A 23,090-nucleotide genomic window follows, 5' to 3' on the forward strand; every position below is an offset into this window, starting at 1 on the left:
GATCGTGAAATTGAGACACAGATTAAGTGACTGGCTAGTTTCATTGTTGTTAACTAGAATTAAGTGCAGAGAAGGCAATGGCACCCCACTCCAGTACTCTTGCCTGGAAAATCCCATGGACGGAGGAGCCTGATGGGCTACAGTCCATGGGGTCGCAGAGAGTTGGACACGACTGAGCGACTTCACTTTCACTTTTCACTTTCATGTACTGGAGAAGGAAATGGCAACCCACACCAGTGTTCTTGCCTGGAGAATCCCAGGAACGGCAGAGCCTGGTGGGCTGCCATCTATGGGGTCGCACAGAGTCGGACATGACTGAAGCGACTTAGCAGCAGCAGAATTAAGCGGGATGGTATTATATGTTAAATATGATGTGGAAAATCAAGAGAAGAGTCAGGAGGGTAATCAGTGCATACAGATTGGAAGCCAAGTCCTACAAAGAATAATTAGGAGAACTAGGTAAATTTAATTTGGGCAAGAGAGGGGTTAGAAAGCATTCCTTCATTCCACTTGAAGACTTGAACAGTGGAAAAGGAAAGTGGACCTACAATAGAAGGATTTTTAAGATTAATGAGAAAAAGTTACAAGGAAGAAAATCTGGGTTTAAGACTAAGGAAAGACTTTTAAATGAGAAAAAATTTCAGCGTAAGGTATGTATCATTTCCAGTGTTTAAAAAGAGGCTGCATTCTTGAATTTGAAGAGGGTTTGACTTAGAGCAACGCTTCTCAAATTATCTGGGGTGAAGGATCAGTTTAGGCTTTCTTCACCCAATCCTTTACAGACATACACTTTTGTTTTATATTATGTTTGATGAGGCAAGTCCATTGATCACATGCTTGGATATCATGGCTATGTCAAATTGTTAAAGGAGTTTCTAAACATTTATTCTTAATTTCTGTACTCATCTCATTATGGACCAATAACAACCAGTTCTCAGGCTGTGGGCCAGTTGGAGCAGTATTGCTCTAGGTGATCTTTCTTCTGGTATCACAATCTCACTGCTGCTCAGTGACACCTTTGGCTATGAAGGAGTGAAGTGCTAAAAGTTAACAAACCTGATCCTGTTTCTTTATTTAAAAAAATAAACAAAATCCCTTTTCCTTCTCAACATTAAACTATTAGTATAGCTGAACAAGATTTAGGATTACTGAGTGCTTCAATTCAAATTATACAAATTGTAATCTGTCAAGAGCATTTTAACTTGAGTCCATTTTTAAGGCAACATCCTTCTTTCAATAATGATCCTAAAAATAATATGTAAGCATAATTATAATTATTCAGCAATACACAAACATAATTTGTGGGATTGGGAGGTAGGATATCTCATGAACCTTACCTATAGATTCAGTGGTGAGGAAAATAAACAAGGCTTGCACTATCCAAGTTTGCAATGTGAACATCTTGCATAGGTATTTCTGTAAAAGACACGTGATATTATTTTAAATATTTTTACTCTTACTATGCATAATAAAGATACAAGTTCTAAAGCTCTTTTGTTTCCATTGTATAGCTGTTTTTCTAAAAGGTGGTATAAAAGGTGGTAAAATTCTTGAGAGAATACAGAAAACAAACTGAACTCTTCCAAATATTTTTCTTTATTCCCCCTAGTTATGGCTACATAAAATACTGCTGGGAAACATACTTTATACTTTGGTGTTTTTAGTCACCAAGTCATGCCCAACTCTTGGGACCCCATGAACTGGAGCCCACCAGGCTCCTGTGTCCATGAGATTTCTCAGGCAAGAATACTGGAGTGGGTTGCCATTTCCTTCTCCAGGGGATCTTCTGGACCCAGGGGTTCCACCGAGGTCTCCTGCATTGCAGGCAGATTCTTCACTGACTAAGCCACCAGGGAAGCCCAATTTAGGCTTTAAGGTCAATTAAAAGAGCAATCCTGTTTCTATATTATGAAGTCTTGCACTGCTAGTAAATACTCTGTGAGACTGAAGAGTTCAGAGAGACAAATTTCTACATGGCAAAACCTCACCATTGGCAAGTTCAAAAGATAATAACCAAATGGGAAAAAAGAAGCTTGTAATTCATAACCTGATCAAAATTATCCCAATATATGAAGAATGCCTACAAATCATTACAAAAATTCCAACATCTCACCTTCCCTGTTTAGAAGAAAACATGCAGGATGAGCCAAACAGGCAATTTATAGAGAAGGAAATACAAGTAACTCAAATATATGAAACGATACTTTCAACCTCACTCATAATGAGATACAAATTAAAACAAGCCAGATAGGAATGTAAGATGATATAAACACTTTGGAAAACAATTTGGCAGTTCTTTATGAATTAAAAGCACATCATAAGACTCAGCATTTCCATTCCTAATAATGTATCCAAGAGAAATAAAAATAAATGTCCACATGAAGACTTATATCCAAACCTACAGCAGTTTTGTTTATAACAGTCCCAAACTAGAAACAATCAAATGTCAATCAACTGGTGAAAGGATAAACAAATGTCCAAACATTTTACGTCCAAACTATGTCCAAACATAGTATATCCATACAACAGAATAGTACTTAGCAATAAAAGGGGACGAACTAGTGATACAGGCAACAGCATGAACAAATCTCAAAAGCACTCTGTTGAATGAAAGAAGCCATACAAAACAGGCTATATTCCAAATAGGGAAAGGAGTATGGCAAGGTTGTATATTGTCACCCTGCTTATTTAACTTACATGCAGAGTACATCATAAGAAACGCTGGGCTCGATGAAGCACAAGCTGGAATCAAGATTGCCGGGAGAGATATCAATAACCTCAGATATGCAGATGACACCACCTTTATGGTAGAAAGTGAAGAAGAACTAAAGAACCTCTTGATGAAAGTGAAAGAGGAGAGTGAAAAAGTTGGCTTAAAGCTCAACATTCAGAAAACTAAGATCATGGCATCCCATCACTTCAGGGCAAATAGATGTGGAAACAGTGACAGACTTTATTTTGGGGGTCTCCAAAATCACTGCAGATGGTGACTGCAGCCATGAAATTAAAAGACGCTTGCTCCTTGGAAGAAAAGCTATGACCAACCTAGACAGCATATTAAAAAGCAGAGACATTACTTTGCCAACAAAGGTCCATCTAGTCAAGGCTATGGTTTTTCCAGTAGTCATGTATGGATGTGTGAATTGGACTATAAAGAAAGCTGAGTGCCAAAGAAGTAATGCTTTTGAACTGTGGTATTGAAGAAGGGTCTTCAGAGTCCCTTGGACGGCAAGGAGATCAAATCAGCCCAACATAAAGGAAATAAGTACTGAATATTCACTGGAAGGACTGATGCTGAAGCTGAAACTCCAATACTTTGCCCACCTGATGCGAAGAACTGACTCAATTTGAAAAGACCCTGATGTTGAGAAAGACTGAAGGTAGGAGGAGAAGGGGATGAAAGACGATGAGATGGTTGGATGGCATCACCGACTCAATACACATGAGTTTGAGTCAATTCCGGGAGTTGGTGATGGACAGGAGGCCTGGCATGAGTTGGACATGACTAAGCGAGTGAACTGAACTGATATAATGTAAAATTCTATGTATGACAAATTCAACAAATGGCAAAACTAGGGAAAGGGGAATAGATATAAAGGGGCACAAAGGAGCTTTTTGGGACAGAAATGTGCTATGAATTGACTACAGTGGTGATAAGATTATACACATTTGTCAAAATTTACCAAATTGTGTCAAGAATTGTGAAGGCTCTGAGATTTGATCCTACTTACAAGTTAACAAGTTAACCTGCTAGTTTCATGGATAATGGCAGAAGACATGAGACTCTTGAGTCAGCTACATATGATTTTATTACTCATATCAGGAACACCAGTCAGAATTAACAGGATTTTCCTGTGCCAGTTGCCCAAACCCCAATTCACAGAACACTGTGAAAAGAGTCATGGAACATGACTCTGTTCATGCAGAGGGTTGTGTTCCAGGAGAGGAAGACTAAGCTTATTGGAAACCTGAGTCTTTTAAAATGGCAGGAAGCACACCTGCTGGAGAAGGAAATGGCAACCCACTCCAGTATTCTTGCATAGAAAATCCCATGGATGGAGAAGCCTGGCAGGCTCTGGTCCATGGGGTCGCCAAGATTCAGACATGGCTGAGTGACTAACACACACACACACACAAGTACACCTGCCCTCTACTTTGGAGGCAAACATGGTATCTATTTTCCATGGCTGTCAGAAAGCTGCTCTTTGCTTTATGAAGAGATACCATTTCTATCTTTCAATATCCTTGAAAAAATAGTCTGGAAGAAAAGGCAGTTAGAGCTATTGCTCATAAGACATGCAGAAATGCAAGAGACCCAAGGGAAATTGCTTTCTAAATAACTGTACACTAAAAGTTGGTGAATTTTATTGTTTACAAATTGACCTCAATTAAAAACAAACAAAACCTATCCAGATAACATGTCCAGGCAAAAGAAATGAGTGCTAACTTTCTTCAAGAAATGTACAAGAATTTTCACAGAAGTTGTATTCATAAAAGTGGAAAAGTAGAAGCAACCAAACCAAAAATCCAGAAGCAGTAGAATAAACTGAGGTATATTCAAGTAACTAAATCACAGCAATGAAAAAGGATAAATTAAAGGAACTCACAACAACATAACTAAATTTCACATATAATACAGAAGAATCCAAATGCAATACAAGTATGGTCTATATGATTTCCTTTATATTAAGTTCAAAAACAGGCTAACTTTCATCTGTGGGGATAGGTCATAACAGTGGTTATCTTTTGTGGGGAGGGTAGTGCAAGGACAGAGAGAACACTCTGGGATAGTGGACCATGAGCTCTATACTATGATTTGTGGACTTCATTGTATCTAAGTTGTATTTAGTAAAAATGGTAAACAAAGAAAATTACTGCAATATTCTCACCTTGAGTACTGGCAAAAAAATTAAAAACTGAAAAATAATTAACTGTTGTGAAATATGACATAAAAGCATTCTCATAGTTACAGTGTAAACTAGCATAACCTTCCCCTCAAATTCTACACCTAAAACTGTGAAATTCATTGCTTGTACATTTGACTTCAGTTAAAAACAAAAACCCTACCTACACAAGGTGTATGGCCAGTGTTGCTCTATCAATGAAAATTAAAGTACATGTTTGAATCTAATTATTCTACTTTTACTACAGAATCCTATGGATATAAGCAAAACAACACATATACAAAGGTATTCACTACAGCATTCAATTTAATAGTAAAAGGCAGGAGCAACCTAAATGTTTGTGAATAAGGGACTAGGTAAACTATGGCATATACAAATATAGTATACTGTAGTCACAAAAAATGTACAGATATAGAAGTGTACAGATAGAAGTGTATCTAAAATACACTGCAAAGTATAAACAGTGCATTTATTATTCATGCGCAAAGACACAGCAAAAAAGACAAAACACAGACTAATTTAAATATGTGCATAAAATATCTCAGGAAGGATAAAAATTCAAATACTAGCTGCCTCGGGCTGTTTGAGACACTAGACTGGAAGGGAGCCTCTATACAGTACACTCTTTGTACCTTTCCAACTTTGTACCCTGTGGCTTCAGTACTAGAAAGTAAATAACATTTAAACTAAAAAACACTTAATGTGTACCTCTCCCAGATAAAACTACTAACTTCTTGATGAGGACTTCACAGTCCTACGTATGAAACACAGTATTCTTTTATGAAATATTAATGCTAACTTCACTTTTATATTCCCTAACCAGGTAATAGTCAATCTATAACAAAGCAATTTCATAGTGAATTCTTTAGACTGTCTCAGGTAAAGCTATAAAAAAGAACTAAGTTGCAGGATCCCTTTTTTCTACCTGTTTTACTTCTTTACTTCCCAACTTTGAATAGTCCTAGAATAGAAAAATCTACCATGTCATTCAACTGTTCATCAAAGCAACAGAACAAAAAATACATATATATGAGCAAGTTGGTAGAGTACTACGAGGGGATTCCCAGGTGGCTCAGTGGTAAAGAATCAGCCTGCCAATGCAGGAGATGTGGGTTCAATCCCTGGGTTGGGAAGATGCTCTGGAGGAGGAGATGGCAACCCACTCCAGTATTCTTGCCTGGGTAATCCCGAGGACAGAGAAGCCTCTGGGTTATAATACACAGGGTCACAAAGAGTCGGACACCACAGCAACTGAGTATGCATGCAGAGTACTATGTGGTCATGTCATCCTGACCCACCACCCTAGCAAGTACCTTGCTCACACTGTAGAGAGGTTTCTTTACAGTTCTGAAAAAGGGCAACCTTTCCGTTTATGCACTATAGTCTCGTAACAAAACTCTCAAGCAAGAAGTCCCATGAAAGTACTTATTACTTCAAAGCAAGTAGATTTATGGGAGTAGTGCCATGAAAAACAGTAAAAAGAAAATCGGCAAAGGTAGGTTTCACATTTTAACTGTTAGAAAGTAATGTTTCCTAATTTTTATAGGACTGTCACTGAAATGTGATAAAGGAACATCTATTAAGAAACTTGATTTCATAGTCCAACCTAAGAGATGGAGACACAAGAGTACTATCAAAAATGTTATATGTAATATAGTCCATTTGAGGGTTTCAGTTCAGTTCAGTCACTGCTCAGTCGTGTCTAACTATTTGCAATCCCATGGACTGCAGCAAGCCAGGCTTCCCTGTCCGGCATTTTGCATGATGTATTCCACATATAGTTAAATTAGCAGGGTGATAATATACTGCCTTGAAGTACTCCCCTCACAATTTGGAACCAGTTCATTGTTCTATGTCCAGTTCTAACTGTTGCTTCTTGACCTGCATACAGATTTCTCAGGAGGAAGGTAAGGTGGTTTCGTATTCCCATCTCTTGAAGAATTTTCTGCAGTTTGTTGTGATCCACAGAGTTACAAGGCTTCAGCTTAATCAGTAAAGCAGAAGTAGATGTTTTTCTCGAATTGCTTGCTTTTTTGATTTGAGGGCTTATCCTTTAAAACTGACAGAATGGTTCAGTTTAGTTGTCGCTCAGTCACGTCCGACTCTTTGTGACCCCATGGACCGCAGTAAGTCAGGTTTCCCTGTCCATCACCAACTCTCAGAGTTTACTCAAACTCATGTCCATTGAGCTGGTGATAACATCCAACCATCTCATCATCTGTTGTCCCCTTCTTCTCCTCCTTCAATCTTTCCCAGCATCAAGGTCTTTTCCAGTGAGTCAGTTCTTCACATCAGGTGGCCAAAGTATTGTAGCTTCAGCTTCAGCATCGGTCCTTTCAATGAATATTTAGGACTGATTTCACTTAGGATTGACTGGTTGGATCTCCTTGCTGTTCAAAGGACTCTCAAGAGTCCTCCAACACCACAGTTCAAAAGCCATCAATTCTTCGGCACTCAGCTTTCTTTATGGTCCAACTCTCACATCCATACATGACTACTGGAAAAACCATGACTAGACCTTTGTCGGTAAAGTAATGTCTCTGCTTTTTAATATGCTGTCTAGGTTTGTCACAGCTTTTCTTTCAAGGAGCAAGGCCAGGCTCCTCTGTCCACGGGATTTCCCAGGCAAGAATACTGGAATGGGTTGCCATTCCCTTCTCCAGGGATCTTCCGAACCCAGGGATCAAAACCATGTCTCCTGCATTAGCAGGAGGATTCTTGTACCACTGAGCCACCAGGGAAGCCCCGAATTAAAGTGTATATATATATATATATAATTACAGCAATATATGTTATGCACCTGCTTCAAAAATGAACTCAGTTTATTCATTCAACAAATAAATGATGGACAAGGAGGCCTGGTGTGCTGCGATTCATGGGGTCGCAAAGAGTCGGACATGACTGAGTAACTGAACTGAACTGATGCCGAGTTTGATTCTAGATACTAGGAATATAGAATGGAGCAAAACATACAAAATCCTGCCTCATTTGCTTACACTCTATTTTGGGGACACAAACAAAGTATTAGTTTTCTAGGGCTGTTGTAACAAAGTGCCATAAACTTATTCTCTTAAAATTCTGGAGATCAAAAGTCCTTCTGAGACTCTAGATAGATTTCTTCTTCGCCTATTCATAACTTCTGGTGGCTGCTGATAGTTCTTGACATATCTCAGCTTTTTACCTACAGTGCCACAGAGTAAATATTTTAGGCTTTTTTGGTACTATTGATACACGTAGCATTAACTAAGCACATTGATCGGAGAAGGCAATGGCAACCCACTCCAGTACTCTTGCCTGGAAAATCCCACGGACAGAGGAGCCTGGCAGGCTGCAGTCCATGGGGTCACTAAGAGTCGGACACAATTAAGCGATTTCACTTTCATTTTGCACTTTTATGCATTGGAGAAGGAAATGGCAACCCACTCCAGTGTTCTTGCCTAGAGAATCCCACAGACAGGAAAGCCTGGTGGGCTGCTGTCTATGGGGTCACACAGAGTCGGACATGACTGAAACGACTTAGCAGCAGCAGCAGCATTGATATAGGTATCTTTCCCCATCCTTTTATGTTTAGACTGTTTCTCTCTTCATATTTAGAGTACTATCTTCTTTGTTGCTGGTGTTTGTTTTGCTTTGGTTTTGTAAGCAGCATGTATTTGTTTCCTGGTTTTTGCTCTCCTTTTTTTTTGTTTCTCTGTCCATATCTTTTTTTTTTTTTTTTTTGCTGCAGGGTGCAGTATGCAGGATCTTAATTCCCTGACCAGGGATGGAACCTGTACTTCCTGCAGTGGAAGCACAAAGTCTTAACCACTGGACCGCCAAGGAAGTCCTGTCCTTGTTTTTGTTAACTGAGCTTCTTTTTGTTTTTCACCTGTCACCTTTGGTTGACTTATAATCTATAATTCTTTGCTTTGTTACTTTAGAGGTTGCTTCATGGTTTATAATATACATCGTTCCACGGGATCACAGAGACAGACTGAGCGATGAACACTTTCATACATCTTTAATGTATCACAGTCTTCCTGCATGTGATACTGTTATCACCTCATGTAAGCTAAACTCTTACAAGTATACATCCATTTCTCCTCTGGTGACTTTGTGCTATTTTGGCATGTAACTTTTATATGTTATAAACTCCCCATGCATATTTTTTGAACAATTAAGAGAGAATTAATAGGAAAATTTTAAGTATCTACCCATGTAGTTACCATTCTCAGAGTGTCTCACTTCTTTGTATAGTGCCACATGTCCATATAATACTTCCTTTCTGTTTGAAGGACTCCTTTAACATTCTTTTCAGACTATGGGTTAATTGGTGATAAATTTTTAAAATTTTTGTATATCTAAAATATCTTTCATTATCATTTTTTAAAAAAGACTTTAATGAATTTGTTACAATATTGCTTCTATATTGTACCTTGACTTTTGGCTTGGAGGCATGTGGGATTTAAGCTCCCCAATCAGGTATCGAACATGCAACCCTGGCACTGGAAGGCAAAGTCTTAACCACTGGACTACCAGAGAAGTTCCAGCAGTTTCTTTAAATGCATCCAGTGGTCAGTACTCGGCTCAATAGTTGAAGGGGGGAGCTGAAGCATTCAAGAATCCTCTTACTTTAAGAGCTCTCCGTATTCTATTCTATGAACTCCACCCATCTTGGGGTCCCTAGTCATCATTTTCAACTCAAAGAGTATCCACTGGGCTTAGCCCAGACCTAGATTTCCCCTACCTTTGACATGGTTTGGAAACTCAATGTAGTGTGTGTGTGTTCACGTGTGCACGCTCAGTCACTCAGTTATGTCCCACTTTTTGCAACCCCATGGACAGTACAAGCTCCCCACTCCATGGAATTTTTCAGGAAAGAATACTGGAGTGGGATGCCGTTTACTTCTCCAGGGGATCTCAAACCTGCATATCTTGTATCTCCTGCATTGGCAGGAGGATTATTTACCTCTGCACCACCAGGGAAGCCCTCTCAAGGTGGTAAGCTAGTTCAATCACAGGCTCACTTGTTTCCCATCTTGCAAGATCATTGCCTTTCACCACCACGTGTCGAACCTCTTGATTATGACTATTCTTTGTATTCTAACAATTACAGAAAACTAACCAAACTGATCACTTGGACCACGGCCTTGTCTAACTCAATGAAACTATAAGCCATGCTGTGTAGGGCCACCCAAGACAGATGGGTCATGATGGACAGTTCTGACAAAAAGTGGTCCACTGGAGAAGGGAATGGCAAACTACTTAAGCATTCTTGCCTGGAGAACCCCATGAACAGTATGAAAAAGCAAAAAGATAGGACACTGAAAGATGAACTCCCCAGGTCAGCAGATGCCCAATATGCTACCGGAGAAGACAGGAAAAATAACTCCAGAAAGAATGAAGAGATGGAGCCAAAGCAAAAACAATGCCCAGCTGTGTATGCGACTGCTGATGGAAGGAAAGTCCGATGCTGTGAAGAACAATATTACACAGGAACCTGGAATCTTCGGTTCATGAATCAAGGTACACTGGAAGTGGTCAAACAGGAGATGGCAAGAGTGAACATCAACATTTTAGGATTCAGTGAACAAAAATGGACCGGAATGGGTGAATTTAATTCAGATGGCCATTATATCCACTACCTTGGGCAATAACCCCTTAGAAGAAATGGAGTAGCCTTCAGATTCAACAAAAGAGTCTGAAATGCAGTAGTTGGGTACAATCTCAAAAATGACAGAATGATCTTATCTTGGTTCATTTCCAAGGTAAACCATTCAACATCACTGTAATCCAAGTCTATGCCTTAACCACTAATGCCGAAGAAACTTAAGTTGAACAGTTCTATGAAGACCTAAAAGACCTTAGAATTAACACCAAAAAAAGATGTCCTTTTCATCATAGTGGACTAGAATGCAAAAGTAGGAAGTCAAGAAAAACCTGGAATAACAGGCAAATTTGGCCTTGGAGTACAAAATGGGCAAGGGCAACATAACAGAGTTCTGAAGCAGGGTGAACACTAACAGAGTTCTGTCCAGAGAATACACAAGTCGTAGCAAACACCCTCTTCCAACAACACAAGAAACAACTCTACACATGGACATCACCAGATGGTCAATTCCAAAATCAGACTGATTATATTCTTTGCAGCTAAAGATGGAGAAGCTCTATACAGTCAGCAAAGACAAGACCAAGAGCTGACTGTAGCTCAGATCATGAACCCCTTATTGCCAAATTCAGACTTAAATTGAAGAAAGTAGGGAAAACCACTAGACCATTCAGGTATGACTTAAATCATATCCCTTACTATTATACAGTGGAAGTGACAAATAGATTCAAGGGATTAAGTCTGATAGACTGCCTGAAGAACTATGGACAGAGGTTCATGACACTGTATAGGAGGCGTTGATCAAAACCATCCCCAAGTAGAATAAAGGGGAAATGGTTGCCTGAGGAGGCCTTAGAAAAAGATAAGTAAAGAAGAGAAGTGAAAGGCAAAGGAGAAAAGGAAAGGTATTCACTGCAGATGCTGACTGCAGCCATGAAATTAAAAGACGCTTGCTCCTTGGAAGGAAAGTTATGACCAACCTTGATAGTATATTAAAAAGCAGAGACATTACTTTGCCAACCAAGGTCCGTCTAGTCAAGGCAATTGTTTTTCCCGTGGTCATGTATGGATGTGAGAGTTGGACTGTGAAGAAAGCTGATCGCCGAAGAATCGATGCTTTTGAACTGTGGTGTTGGAGAAGACTCTTGAGAGGCCCTTGTACTGCAAGGAGATCCAACCAGTCCATTCTAAAGGAGATCAATCCTGGATGTTCATTGGAGGGACTGATGCTAAAGTTGAAACTGCAATACTTTGGCCACCTCATGCGATGAGTTGACTCACTGGAAAAGACTCTGATGCTGGGAAAGGTTGGGGGCGGGAGGAGAAGAGGACGACGGAGGATGAGATGGCTGGATGGCATCACCGACTCTGTGGACATGAGTTTGAGTGAACTCTGGGAGTTGGTGATGGACAGGGAGGCCTGGCGTGCTGTAATTCATGGGGTCGCGGAGAGTCGGACACAACTGAGCGACTGAACTGAACTGAACTGAACTGATACCCATTTGAATGCAGAGTCCCAAAGAATAGCAAGGAGAGATAAGAAAGCCTTCCTCAGTGATCAATGCAAAGAAATAGAGGAAAACAATAAAATGGGAAAGACTAGAGAACCCTTCGAGAGAATTAAAGATAGCAAGGGAATATTTCATGCAAAGATGGGCACAATAAAGGACAGAAACGGTATGGACCTAACAGAAGCAGAAGATATTAAGAAGAGATGGCGAGAATACACAGAACTATACAAAAAAGATCTTAATGACCTAGAAACCACAATGGTGTGATCATTCATCTAGAGCCAGACATCCTGGAATGCGAAGTCAAGTGGGCCTTACAACGCATCACTATGAACAAAGCTAGTGGAGGTGGTGAAATTTCAGCTGAGCTATTTCAAATCCTAAAGGATGATGCTGTGAAAGTGCTGCACTCAATATGCCAGCAAATTTGGAAAACTCAGCAGTGGCCACAGGACTGGAAAAGGTCAGTTTTAATTCCAGTCCCAAAGAAAGGCAATGCCAAAGAATGTTCAAACTACCACTCAATTGCACTCATCTCACATGCTAGCAAAGTAATGCTCAAAATTTTCCAAGCCAGGCTTCACCAGTACGTGAACTGAGAAGTTCCAGATGCCAAGCTGGATTTAGAAAAGGCAGAGAAACCAGAGATCAGATTGCTAACATCCGATGGATCATATAAAAAGCAAAGGAATTCCAGAAAAACAGCTATTTTTGCTTCACTGACTCTGCTAAAATCTTTGTTTGTGTGGATCACAACAAATTGTGAAAAATTCTTTAAGAATGGGAATACCAGACCACCTTATCTGCCTCCTGAGCAATCTGTATGCAGGTCAAGAAGCAATGTTAGAACTGGACATGGAACAACAAACTGGTTCCAAATTGAGAAAGGAGTATGTCAAGGCTGTATACTATCACCCTGGTCATTTAACTCATATGCGGATTACATCATGCAAAATGCTGCCTGAATGAAGCACCAGCTGGAATCAAGATTTCTGGGAGAAATATCAGTAATCTCAGATATGCAGATGACACCACCTTTATGGCAGAAAGCAAAGAGGAACTTAAGAGCCTCCTGATGAAAGTAAAAGAGGAGAGTGAAAAAGCTGGTTTAAAACTCAACATTTAAAAAAAAAGATCATATCTGGTCCCTTCACTTAATGGCCAACAGATGTGGAAACAATGGAAACAGTGACAGATTTTATTTTCTTGGGCTCCAAAATCACTGTTGATGGTGACCTCAGCCATGAAATTAAAAGACACTTGCTCCTTGGAAGAAAAGCTATGACAAATCTAGACAGCATATTAAAAAGCAGAGACATTTCCTTACTGACAAAGGTCTGTCTGGACATGGTTTTTCCAGTAGTCACATATGGATGTAAGAGTCTGACCATAAAGAAAATTGAGCACCGAAGGATTGATGCTTTTGAACTGTGGTGTTGGAGAAGACTCTTGTGAGTCCCTTGGACAGCAAGGAGATCAAACCAGTCCATCCTAAAGGAAGTCAATCCTGAATATTTATTGGAAGGACTGATGCTGAAGCCGAAGTTCAAATATTTTGGCCACTTTATGTGAAGAACTGACTCACAGGAAAAGACCCAGATGCTGGGAAAGATTGAAGGGAGGAGGAGAAGGGGACGACAGATGATGACATGGTTGGATGGCATCACCAACTCCATGGACATAAGTCTGTGCAAACTCTGGGAGTTGGTGATGGACAGGGAAACCTGGCGCACTGCAGTCCATGCAGTCACAAAGAGTCGGACATGACTGAGCGACTAAACTGAATAAGTATTCTGCCTAAACAACACAAGTATCTCTCAGCATAAGAAATACACCAATGCTATCCCCTAGATTTATTAAAAGATTAAAAAGAAAACAGCACAATCACTGCACTAGATGCTTGAAAAGCACCTCATACTATTCAACAACTGTTCACTTAAAATTTTTAAATAACAACAAAGTACTGAAAACTAAAACTGAAAGAGACGGATCTTTATCTTGATGAAGTAGATAAGAGGATGGACTCTACAATCAGACTGCCTGTATTAAAATTCTAGATCCTCTATTTTTTGTAAAACATCTTAAGCAAGTTACTTATTAGCTCTAAATTTCATTTTCCCTATCCATAAAAATGAGGATAATACCACCAGCTACTGAAATGTCAAGAGTAAATAAGTCAGCACACACAGACTGCTTAGAATCCATTTGCCTCATACTCAATAAACAGTAACAGCTGTTAGCAGTGCTGCTCTTGCTGTTTCTGCCACAGTACTTTATCAGAAACCTATAGTAAAAATCATATTTAAAGATAAAAATTAGAAGCATTCCTATTAAGGTCAGGCTTCAAACAAGATGCTTTGAGTCATCATTTATCCAACATTGTGCTAGCAGACTTAACAAAAAATAATAAATTGATAAGATATAAAAATGGAAAAACTTGTAGATGATATGAAAACAAAGGGAATCAATTAACAAACTACTAGGACCACTGACAGTGTAACATAACAGTTGAACAAAAAGATCATGAAAAAATCCCTGTCCCATACACCGGCAATATCCAGTTAAAAAATGTAATAGAAAACAAAAATCTTATTGATAATATCATTTAAAATAATAAAATATATGTAGGCAAAACAGTAAAATCAGAGCCATGCAAGAAGTTTATGGAGAAAACTACAAAACTTTACTGAAAATTGTTCATTAGTAACACCTAAACACCATGGAAAGAAAAAATATATACACACACATATAGATACATCAGTTCTTCACAAATATATTAATGCAATACAATTTTAATTTAACTTGCAATGTGGTTTACTTTACAAACCAACTTAAAATTTTACATAAAATATTAAAGAACAGCCAGAAGCCAATTTTCAAAAAGAATAAACAGAATACTTGATGTTAGATCTATTAAGACATACTATAAAGTTATAGTAATTAAAACATAGCATTGGCATAGGAACAATTAAATCAGGTATAAAACAAAAAGTCCAGAAACAGACACAAGTGTGTGTGTGTCTCTGTGTGTATAAGAATTTAATATTTTATGGGAAAAAAAGCTACTGATATCACTGGAGAAATAGAGGACTATTCAATAAATAGCATTGAGACAACTAGTTCCACAAGCAAAAAAATAAAGAGCATATATCCCGGATTGATTAACGATGTAAATGCAAAACCAAAATTATAGGACTACTGAAGAAAATAGAGAGTATATTTTCGACCTTAGAGTTGGAGAAAGCCTTTTACAAATTATTGCTATAGGGGAACACATACCACAGAACATCCAAACAAACACACTGCACAGAAGACCAATATGAAATGCATTATTCAGAAGTCATGATAAAACCAATCTATCTTAAAGCAAACGATGAAACTAGTTAATCTGGGTCAAAAGCAAATGAGAATTTAGAAGCAGAATATTCAGATTTTCACAGGGTAACAGATTCATTATGCTGAAAGAAATGAAGCTCCTTCTATTGATATATATACATTCAGCTTTAAAGCAATAATCCACAATATACCACATTTCAAGGGATGGAGCTCTCTTATTCATGTCAATTGGCTAATATTTCTCATGAAATCGCACTAAGATATGATAAATAGGATAAAAAAGAGACTGTAGCCATTTTAACAATATCACAAACATTCTGAAGCATTTCACACTGATTATCTCTGCTTCCTGAATTTTCATATCTCTCAGTTTCTATGTAACCATATCATGTGGTTGAATTCTTTCCTTTATTCACTTTACTGTCTCATTCACAGCATTCTCTGCTAGGTCTTATCTTCTGGCTATGAATGTATCCAAAAGTATTTGGCATCTATTCTTCTTTTAAAATACCAACTTTTTTGAAAATGTATGACTTCAACTGCTACCTTCACACAAAATAATTTCAAATATTCTGAGATCTTCCTTCTAAGTTCAGTTATATATCATCTTGGATATTCTGCCTGTAACTCAAATAAGTGTAATAAGTCTAAAACTACATACTCAACACACATAAATATAAAAATGCACCCACTTAAAAAAAAATCACAGCGCTTTTTGAAAGTTGCACAGTCCTGTCCGACTCTTTGCATCCCCATGGACTATACAGTCCATGGAATTCTTCAGCCCAGAATACTGGAGTGGGTAACCTTTCCCTTCTCCAGGGGATCTTTCCAACCCAGGGATCAAACCCAGGTCTCTCGCATTGCGGGCGGATTCTTTACCAGCTGAGCCACAAGGGAAGCCCAGGAATACTGGAGTGGGTAGCCTATCCGTTCTCCAAGCTATCTTCCCAACTCAGGAATCAAACCAGGGTCTCCTGCATCGCAGGCGGATTCTTTACCAACTGAGCTATCAGGGGATCCTGATCTAAAAACACATCCTTCTTGAATTTTCTACTGTACGATCCCTTGTTACCTCTTGCCTATCCATTACATTCTAGCTTTTCTCAGTTACAAATCTTATTCAATCTTCTTTCATAATCTTTCCCACTTGTTTTTTCTTTTCTACCCTCTACCATGACCAACCTAATTGAGGCACTGATCACCTCAGTTCTTACAAACTGCCTTCCTGCTTCTGGTCTCTTTCTTCCCTCCAACTCATTCTGAATATTATTACTGACGGGTGAAATATCTCTAAACATATTTCAAACTTGTCACTCTTTTCCTCATAGCTTTTTAAAGGGTGAATAATAATGCCCAATATTTTAGCTATTTAAGAACGTGAAAATTTGGTTTCAGTGTGCTTGTCCAATTTCTCTTTTTTAATATTTAAATTCTTTAAAAAAACCAAAACCCTCTACTCAGATTTCGCCCTCAAGCTCCAGAGAAAACTGCAATTAATATGGTTTCTACTCTGATCATGCTGAAATTATTTTTGTAGTTTCCTAAATGCAAAGCAAATAATTAAGCTCTTCATTTTACTTAACTTTACCATGCCACACAATTTGCTCTTTTCCTTATATTATATCCTACTAGCTACCCTTACAGACTTTAAGCTCAAGTCACAGCAAACTACTGCTTTCTCTAATACACTTTTTTTCAGAGTGTGCTTCCACAAATGCTATTGACTCTAGAAATGTCTTTCCCCAAACTCTGCTTTATAATAATTGTTTATAACTCAGATGAAACATTATCTCTTCTGTGGAATTCCTCCCCACTCGCATAAACATCTTTGCTCCCAAAGTACTTGTATACAGTTCCCTAACAGGATTCATAGCATTTGCATTGTAATTTTTGTTTATATTTTTTATATCCTGAGAATCCAATATACTTTAAAGCACACTGTTGCTGTTGTTTAGTTGCTAAGTCATGCATGATTCTTTTGCAACCCCACGGACTGCAGCCCGCCAGGTTTCTCTGTCCATGGGATTTCCCAGACAAGCAGACTGGAGTGGGTTGCCATTTCCTTCTCCAGCAGATCTTCGAGACCTAGGGATTGAACTCACATCTCCTGCATTGGCAAATGGATTCTTTACCACTGAGCAAACAGGGAAGCCCTCTGAAGCACACAATGGACAATTAAGAGTGGGTTTTAAAAGACCTTCTGGAATGGCCATATTATTCCAGCTGTCACTCAAGTATACTATATGAAGAGATAGTATACTTACCAGCTTCAGGAGCTCAGATTCTGAAGTCAGGATGTCAAGGTATAAATTCTGGATATACCTCAGAAGATAACACTTCAATGGCAGAAAGTGAAGAGGAACTAAAGAGCCTCCTGATGAAGGTGAAAGAGGGGAGTGAAAAAGATGGCTTAAAACTCAACATTCAAAAACTAAGATCATGGCATCCAGTCCCATCACTTCATGGCAAACAGATGGGGAAAGAGTGGAAACGGTGACAGATTTTATTTTCTTGGGCTCCAAAATCACTGCAGACAGTGACTGCAGCCATGAAATTAAAAGACACTTGCTCCTTGGAAGAAAAGCCATGACAAACCTCGGCAGTGTATTAAAAAGCAAAGACATCACTTTGTCGACAAAGGTCCATCTTGTCAAAGCCATGGTTTTTCCAGAAGTCACATATGGATGTGAGAGTTGGACCATAAACAAGGCTGAGCACTGAGGAATTGATCCTTTCAAACTGTGGTGTTGGAGAAGACTCTTGAGAGTCTCTTGGACAGTAAGAAGATCAAACCAGTCAATCCTAAAGGAAATTAACCCTTAATATTCACTGGAACGACTGATGCTGAAGCAGAAGTTCCAATACTTAGGCCACCTGATGTGAAGAGCTGACTCACTGGAAAAGACCCTGCTGCTAGGAAAGATCGAAGGCAAGAGGAGAAAGGGGTGACAGGGGATGAGATGGTTGGATGGCATCACTGACTCAATGATACAAGTTTGAGCAAACTCTGGAAGACAGTGAAGGATAGGGAAGCCTGGCGTGCTGCAGTTCATGAGTCTGCAAAGAGTTGGAAACAACCCCTTAGCGAATGAACAATAACAACTACCACTTAATAGCCCTGTGGCACCGGGTGAGTTAATTAAGCTCTCTATGCCTTGGTGTCTTTCTTTATAAAAGGAAAATAATAAGATCTACTTTATAAGGTTATGAAGATTAAATGAATTAATATAAGCAAAGTGTTCAAAACAGTGACTGACACAAAATAAGCATTACACACACATTGTACTACTATAATGACTATACCTTGATTATTTTTGACCCTTTCCATATAGACCTCTATTTGGAATGGGCTCCTTTCATTTTTCCCTTTATCCAAATCTTACCCAGGTTTCACCCACTCCAGTATTCTTGCCTGGAAAATCCCATGGACAGAAGAGCCTGGCAAGCTACAGTCCACAGGGTCGAAAGAGTCGGACACGACTTAGCGACTAAACCACCACCTACCTACCCAGGTTTCAAGGTTGATGACCTCTGGTAAATCCTTTGATCATTTCAACCCATAAATGATTACTTCCTAATCTGGGTATTTATAGCATCTTCTGTATCACTCTGCATTTAATTAAAACTACCTTGCATCCTTGTTTTTCACAAAATGTCTACCCAATTGCTGTAAACTCTTTGAAGGTCGTAAGGACAATTCATGCACCTTTCTGAGTTCCTACAATAACTACTAAGTGCTTAGTACTTGTTATGTAACATAAAAAAGCTCAGTAGAAACTTCAACTCTGATAAAAATGTCTTTGCAATCAAAGAAATGGAGAAGACTGGGAGAACATTCCATGCTTCTCTAAGAGCCAAACTGCAAATGCACTAGCGCCAGGGAATTCTGACTCCCATTAAAATAAGCTGCTCTCAAATAGCTTCTGGGAGGAAAAAAACCCTCCCTGCAGAGGAATTTTGGGGAGTTCTTCCCAGACCAAATTGTAGCAGTGGACCCTCTATGAGAAACATGTTAGCATGACAAAATGACTGATTGAGAGTGCAGGATTTGGAATTACACAGATCTAGGTTTCAAAGGGACACTGAGCTTTAGTTTCCTTTTTTATAAAGTGTGTACTGTAACATCAACTTCACAGATATAGGACAATCGACATCCACCCTAACATTTAACTGAAATGTAAATTCCCTTGGAAAATTTTTCAATAAATTGAAAATATGGTAATTCATACATAACTGAACACATTTTTCAGTACATAAGAAATGTATTAAATTAACCATGTATATTCTAAATTACCTATGAGAAAATTAAACATGTAGAGTCAATAATACAGAATTGGGATGAAGGAAAAATTCTACCACAAAATTCATCTTTTATGACACTTTCTCCATCCAGTAATTTTTTCTTCCACTTGTGCTTAAAAACAAGTATTCAAAATTGTCCCCAAAGAGAAATATTTGAAAAGCACAATTTAACTTAATAGCAAGTTGGTTCTTTAATTGTAGTATTCCAGTTTACAGTTCAAAAATACTTCCAAATAGAAATTAACAAGAATTTAAGAAATTATGATAATGGCGAACAGCTCATATGATGATCTGAGTCAGTAATTTCAAACTAAGAGTTGTTCCAACTTGAAGCTGGCAGTCACACAGTCTAAAGGGTTTGTTTACAGTACTGACTAAACCAAACACTCCAATCTTTTAGAATTTCATCCTGGCATCCTAACAATTATTTTAAAGCGGTATAATCGCTGAAATGCCCAATACTACACAAATTAAACTGAAATGGGAAGAAGAAAAGAACAAAAGTGGCAGGTCTCATTTTTAAGCTGTGATTTTGTTCTTTTTCAGTTCGAAAAAATACTGAAAAACAGAACGCTGCTTCTTGGAATGATCTTTAAATTTGGGGGAGGGGTGACAGAATTTTTTAAAAATCCGGCGCCTTTAGGATACAGTGATATGTGGGGTTCATTAGGGCCTGGCTCTGTAAGCAATCAAAAGATGAAAAGAGGTATTGGCGAGGAATTTTAGTACACGGTGTAACTTTCAGCAATGTTGAAGCGTTACAATGAAGAAAAGGAAATTTCCGAGTTGAAAATGAAAGGTCAAGTGCGGGGCTAATGGAATTTAAGGGAGATAGAAGAGGGACCGGGGGAAAACGGGGACTTGGTAGTCAAAAAGGGGTATAGTCAAGAAAGGCGTCGGAAACTAGAGGCTTAAGAAGGGGTGTGTGTGTGTGTGTGTGTCTGTGTGTGCGTGTGTGTTTATGTGTAAGTGAAGATTTTCTTTACCTTTGGGAAATCTAGGTGATAAACTTGTGGAGATCAAATTCGGAGATGTGGAACAGGGAGAGAAAGGAATGTGGGGATTTCCAGGCTGGGGTAACAAAAAGTTTGGGGCGCGCGCTGTCGAGGCGCCCCTCTCCCGGAGGGTGGCCCCTCGAGTCCCCTAACCTGGCCGCCCCGACGCAGCCCTCAACCTCCGGATACACGGCCCTTCAACCCGGCCAAGGCCCCTCCTCACCTCAGGCCGCGGTGACTCGCTCCTCCGCGTCTCCACAGAGCACGTCCCACCCGGCGCCTGGCCCGGCCGAGTCCCTCGTCCAGCAGCAGCGGCCCCAAGCTCAGCTGCTCCCGGGCCTTCCCCGCGCGGCTCCGCGGGCCTGTCGGCTCCTCGCCCCAGCTCCTGCTGGCTCCCGGGACCTTCCAGCAGACGCGGCACGCGGCCCTCCTCCCGCGGCGGGGCAAAGCGCCCCCTGACCCCGCCCCGCGGCGCCCCTTAACGCCCCGCCCCCGGACTTGGACTCTGTAAGCTGATTGGCCCCTGTGACACCCGGCGCGCTCCGGCATTGGCTCAGCGGTAGCCCGAAGGCGAGGAGGCGGTACTCCGAGCTGCTGCTATTCCCGTAACGCGGTTCCTGGCGTCCCGGATTCCGGTGGCTGCGCCCGCGTCGCCTCTCCCAGGCTAGATCGAAGGGTTCCCCCACCTCCCCTCTGAGGGCGGAAGGAGCGGAATGTTCCATTTTTCCGTGGAATAATAGGGTCGTGAACTAAAGCCCGGTCCTACCCGCGCGGTCCGTCCTCACTTCTTGCCGCGGCCCTTTTGGCCTGCGTTCAGTGCCTTCCCCAGGGACCTCGGAGTCGCAAGGGACCGCCGGCTCTCCCTGGGGACTGGGGAAACGTGGGAGTTCCTCAGGGAACGTGAAGGGCTCGGTGACAATGATTCCATGTGAGATAACCGCAGATTGTGGCGGCTTCGGTCCATGTCTTACATAAAAGAACCTTGCCATGATACATGTTTTTAAGTTAATAAGTATGTTTGGGTGTGATCGATCAGAGAACCTCAGAGTTGGTGACACGCCAAGAAACTAGTTTTTCTTTCAATTTGTACCTCCCAATCTGTGACAAAAATACCAAATAAAAATAAGTTCCATTACAACCTTTCTCTTTCCAGCTAGTGGTCTGGAAAATGAACATTTAGGCTCACTTTGATATATATTTTTTTCAAAGTAAGATGAGAAGCTTAAAAGATAAATGGTGATTGTGTGTGTGTGTGTGTGTGTGTGTATCAAGAAACACACCCAAAGCCACCGCCTTTTGTGGAAGAATGGCAGGGTATTGGAGGGCAATAATGATTTAATGGACTTGAACAAATTATACCCATAAATTAACAATTGTAAGGTTCTTCACTGTATTGAGGATTCATATACAGTAAAACACAAAGCACATTATGATCTCTTAGTTGATCAGATAATTTTTAAAACACAGGAAAGTGGGCCTTTTTGTGTCTAGCTAAGGGAGTCCCAGGCAAGCTTGGGGGTTGTACGGCAGAAGAGACAAAGCTCCATTGTGTGTTTGGTTCTTGCTGCTTCCTGTCCTATATCTAACCTCCAGAGAGTGACTGGATTGTATTCTAGCTTAGCCATTTATAGGTGTATTTATTTTAAAACAAACTTATAAAATGTTAAATGAGGTGGGATAAATTAGGAGTTTTATATGCACACTCAGTTCAGTTCAGTTCAGTAGCTCAGTCGTGTCCGACTCTTGGCAACCCCGTGAATCACAGCAAGCCAGGCCTCCCTGTCCATCACCAACTCCCAGAGTTGACTCAAACTCATGTCCATCAATAAATCAGATAACCAGGGACCTACTGTATGCTGCTGCTAAGTCACTTCAGTCGTGTCCGACTCTGTGTGACCCCATAGATGGAAGCCCACCAGGCTCCACCATCCCTGGGATTCTCCAGGCAAGAACACTGGAGTGGGTTGCCATTTCCTTCTCCAATGTGTGAAAGTGAAGTCGCTCAGTCGTGTCTGACCCTTAGCGACCCCACGGACTGCAGCCTTCCAGGTTCCTCCATCCATGGGATTTTCCAGGCAAGAGTACTGGAGTGGTTTGCCATTGCCTTCTCCAGTTGCACAGGGAACTATAGTCAATATCAACAACCTCAGATATGCAGATAATACCACCCTAAAGGCAGAAAGTTAAGAGGAACTAAAGAGTCTCTTGATGAAGGTGAAAGAGGACAGTGGAAAAGCTGGCTTAAAACTCAACATTCAAAAACTAAGATCATGAAAAAAACAAAAAAAAAAAACCTAAAATCATGGCACCCTGTTTCATCACTCCATGGCAAATAGATGGGGAAAAAGTGGAAACAGTGACAGATTTTATTTTCTTGGGATCCAAAATCACTGTGGACAGTGACTGCAGCCACGAAATTAAAAGACACTTGCTCCTTGGACCCTAGACAAGC

General features: G+C 40.0%; 1 protein-coding gene across 2 annotated transcripts in view; it reads right to left on the reverse strand.

Moving 5' to 3' along the window:
- The window catches only part of IL6ST (interleukin 6 cytokine family signal transducer), a 63,165-nt gene extending 42,076 nt beyond the window's left edge, over positions 1–21,089 (reverse strand). For both annotated transcript variants that reach the window (XM_055422034.2, XM_055422035.2), the window contains exons 1-2: positions 20,862–21,089; positions 1,338–1,416 (exon numbers count right to left, since the gene is read on the reverse strand). In XM_055422034.2, coding sequence (XP_055278009.1) covers positions 1,338–1,401 — 64 coding nt within the window. In that variant the 5' untranslated portion in view covers positions 1,402–1,416; positions 20,862–21,089. The remainder of the gene's footprint in view (positions 1–1,337; positions 1,417–20,861) is intronic.
- Positions 21,090–23,090: the final 2,001 nt, after the last annotated feature.

The sequence above is a fragment of the Moschus berezovskii genome, chromosome 18 (assembly GCF_049115385.1).
Source record: "Moschus berezovskii isolate FMDL1 chromosome 18, NW_MosBer_1.0, whole genome shotgun sequence".
NCBI classification, from domain to species: Eukaryota; Metazoa; Chordata; class Mammalia; order Artiodactyla; family Moschidae; genus Moschus; species Moschus berezovskii.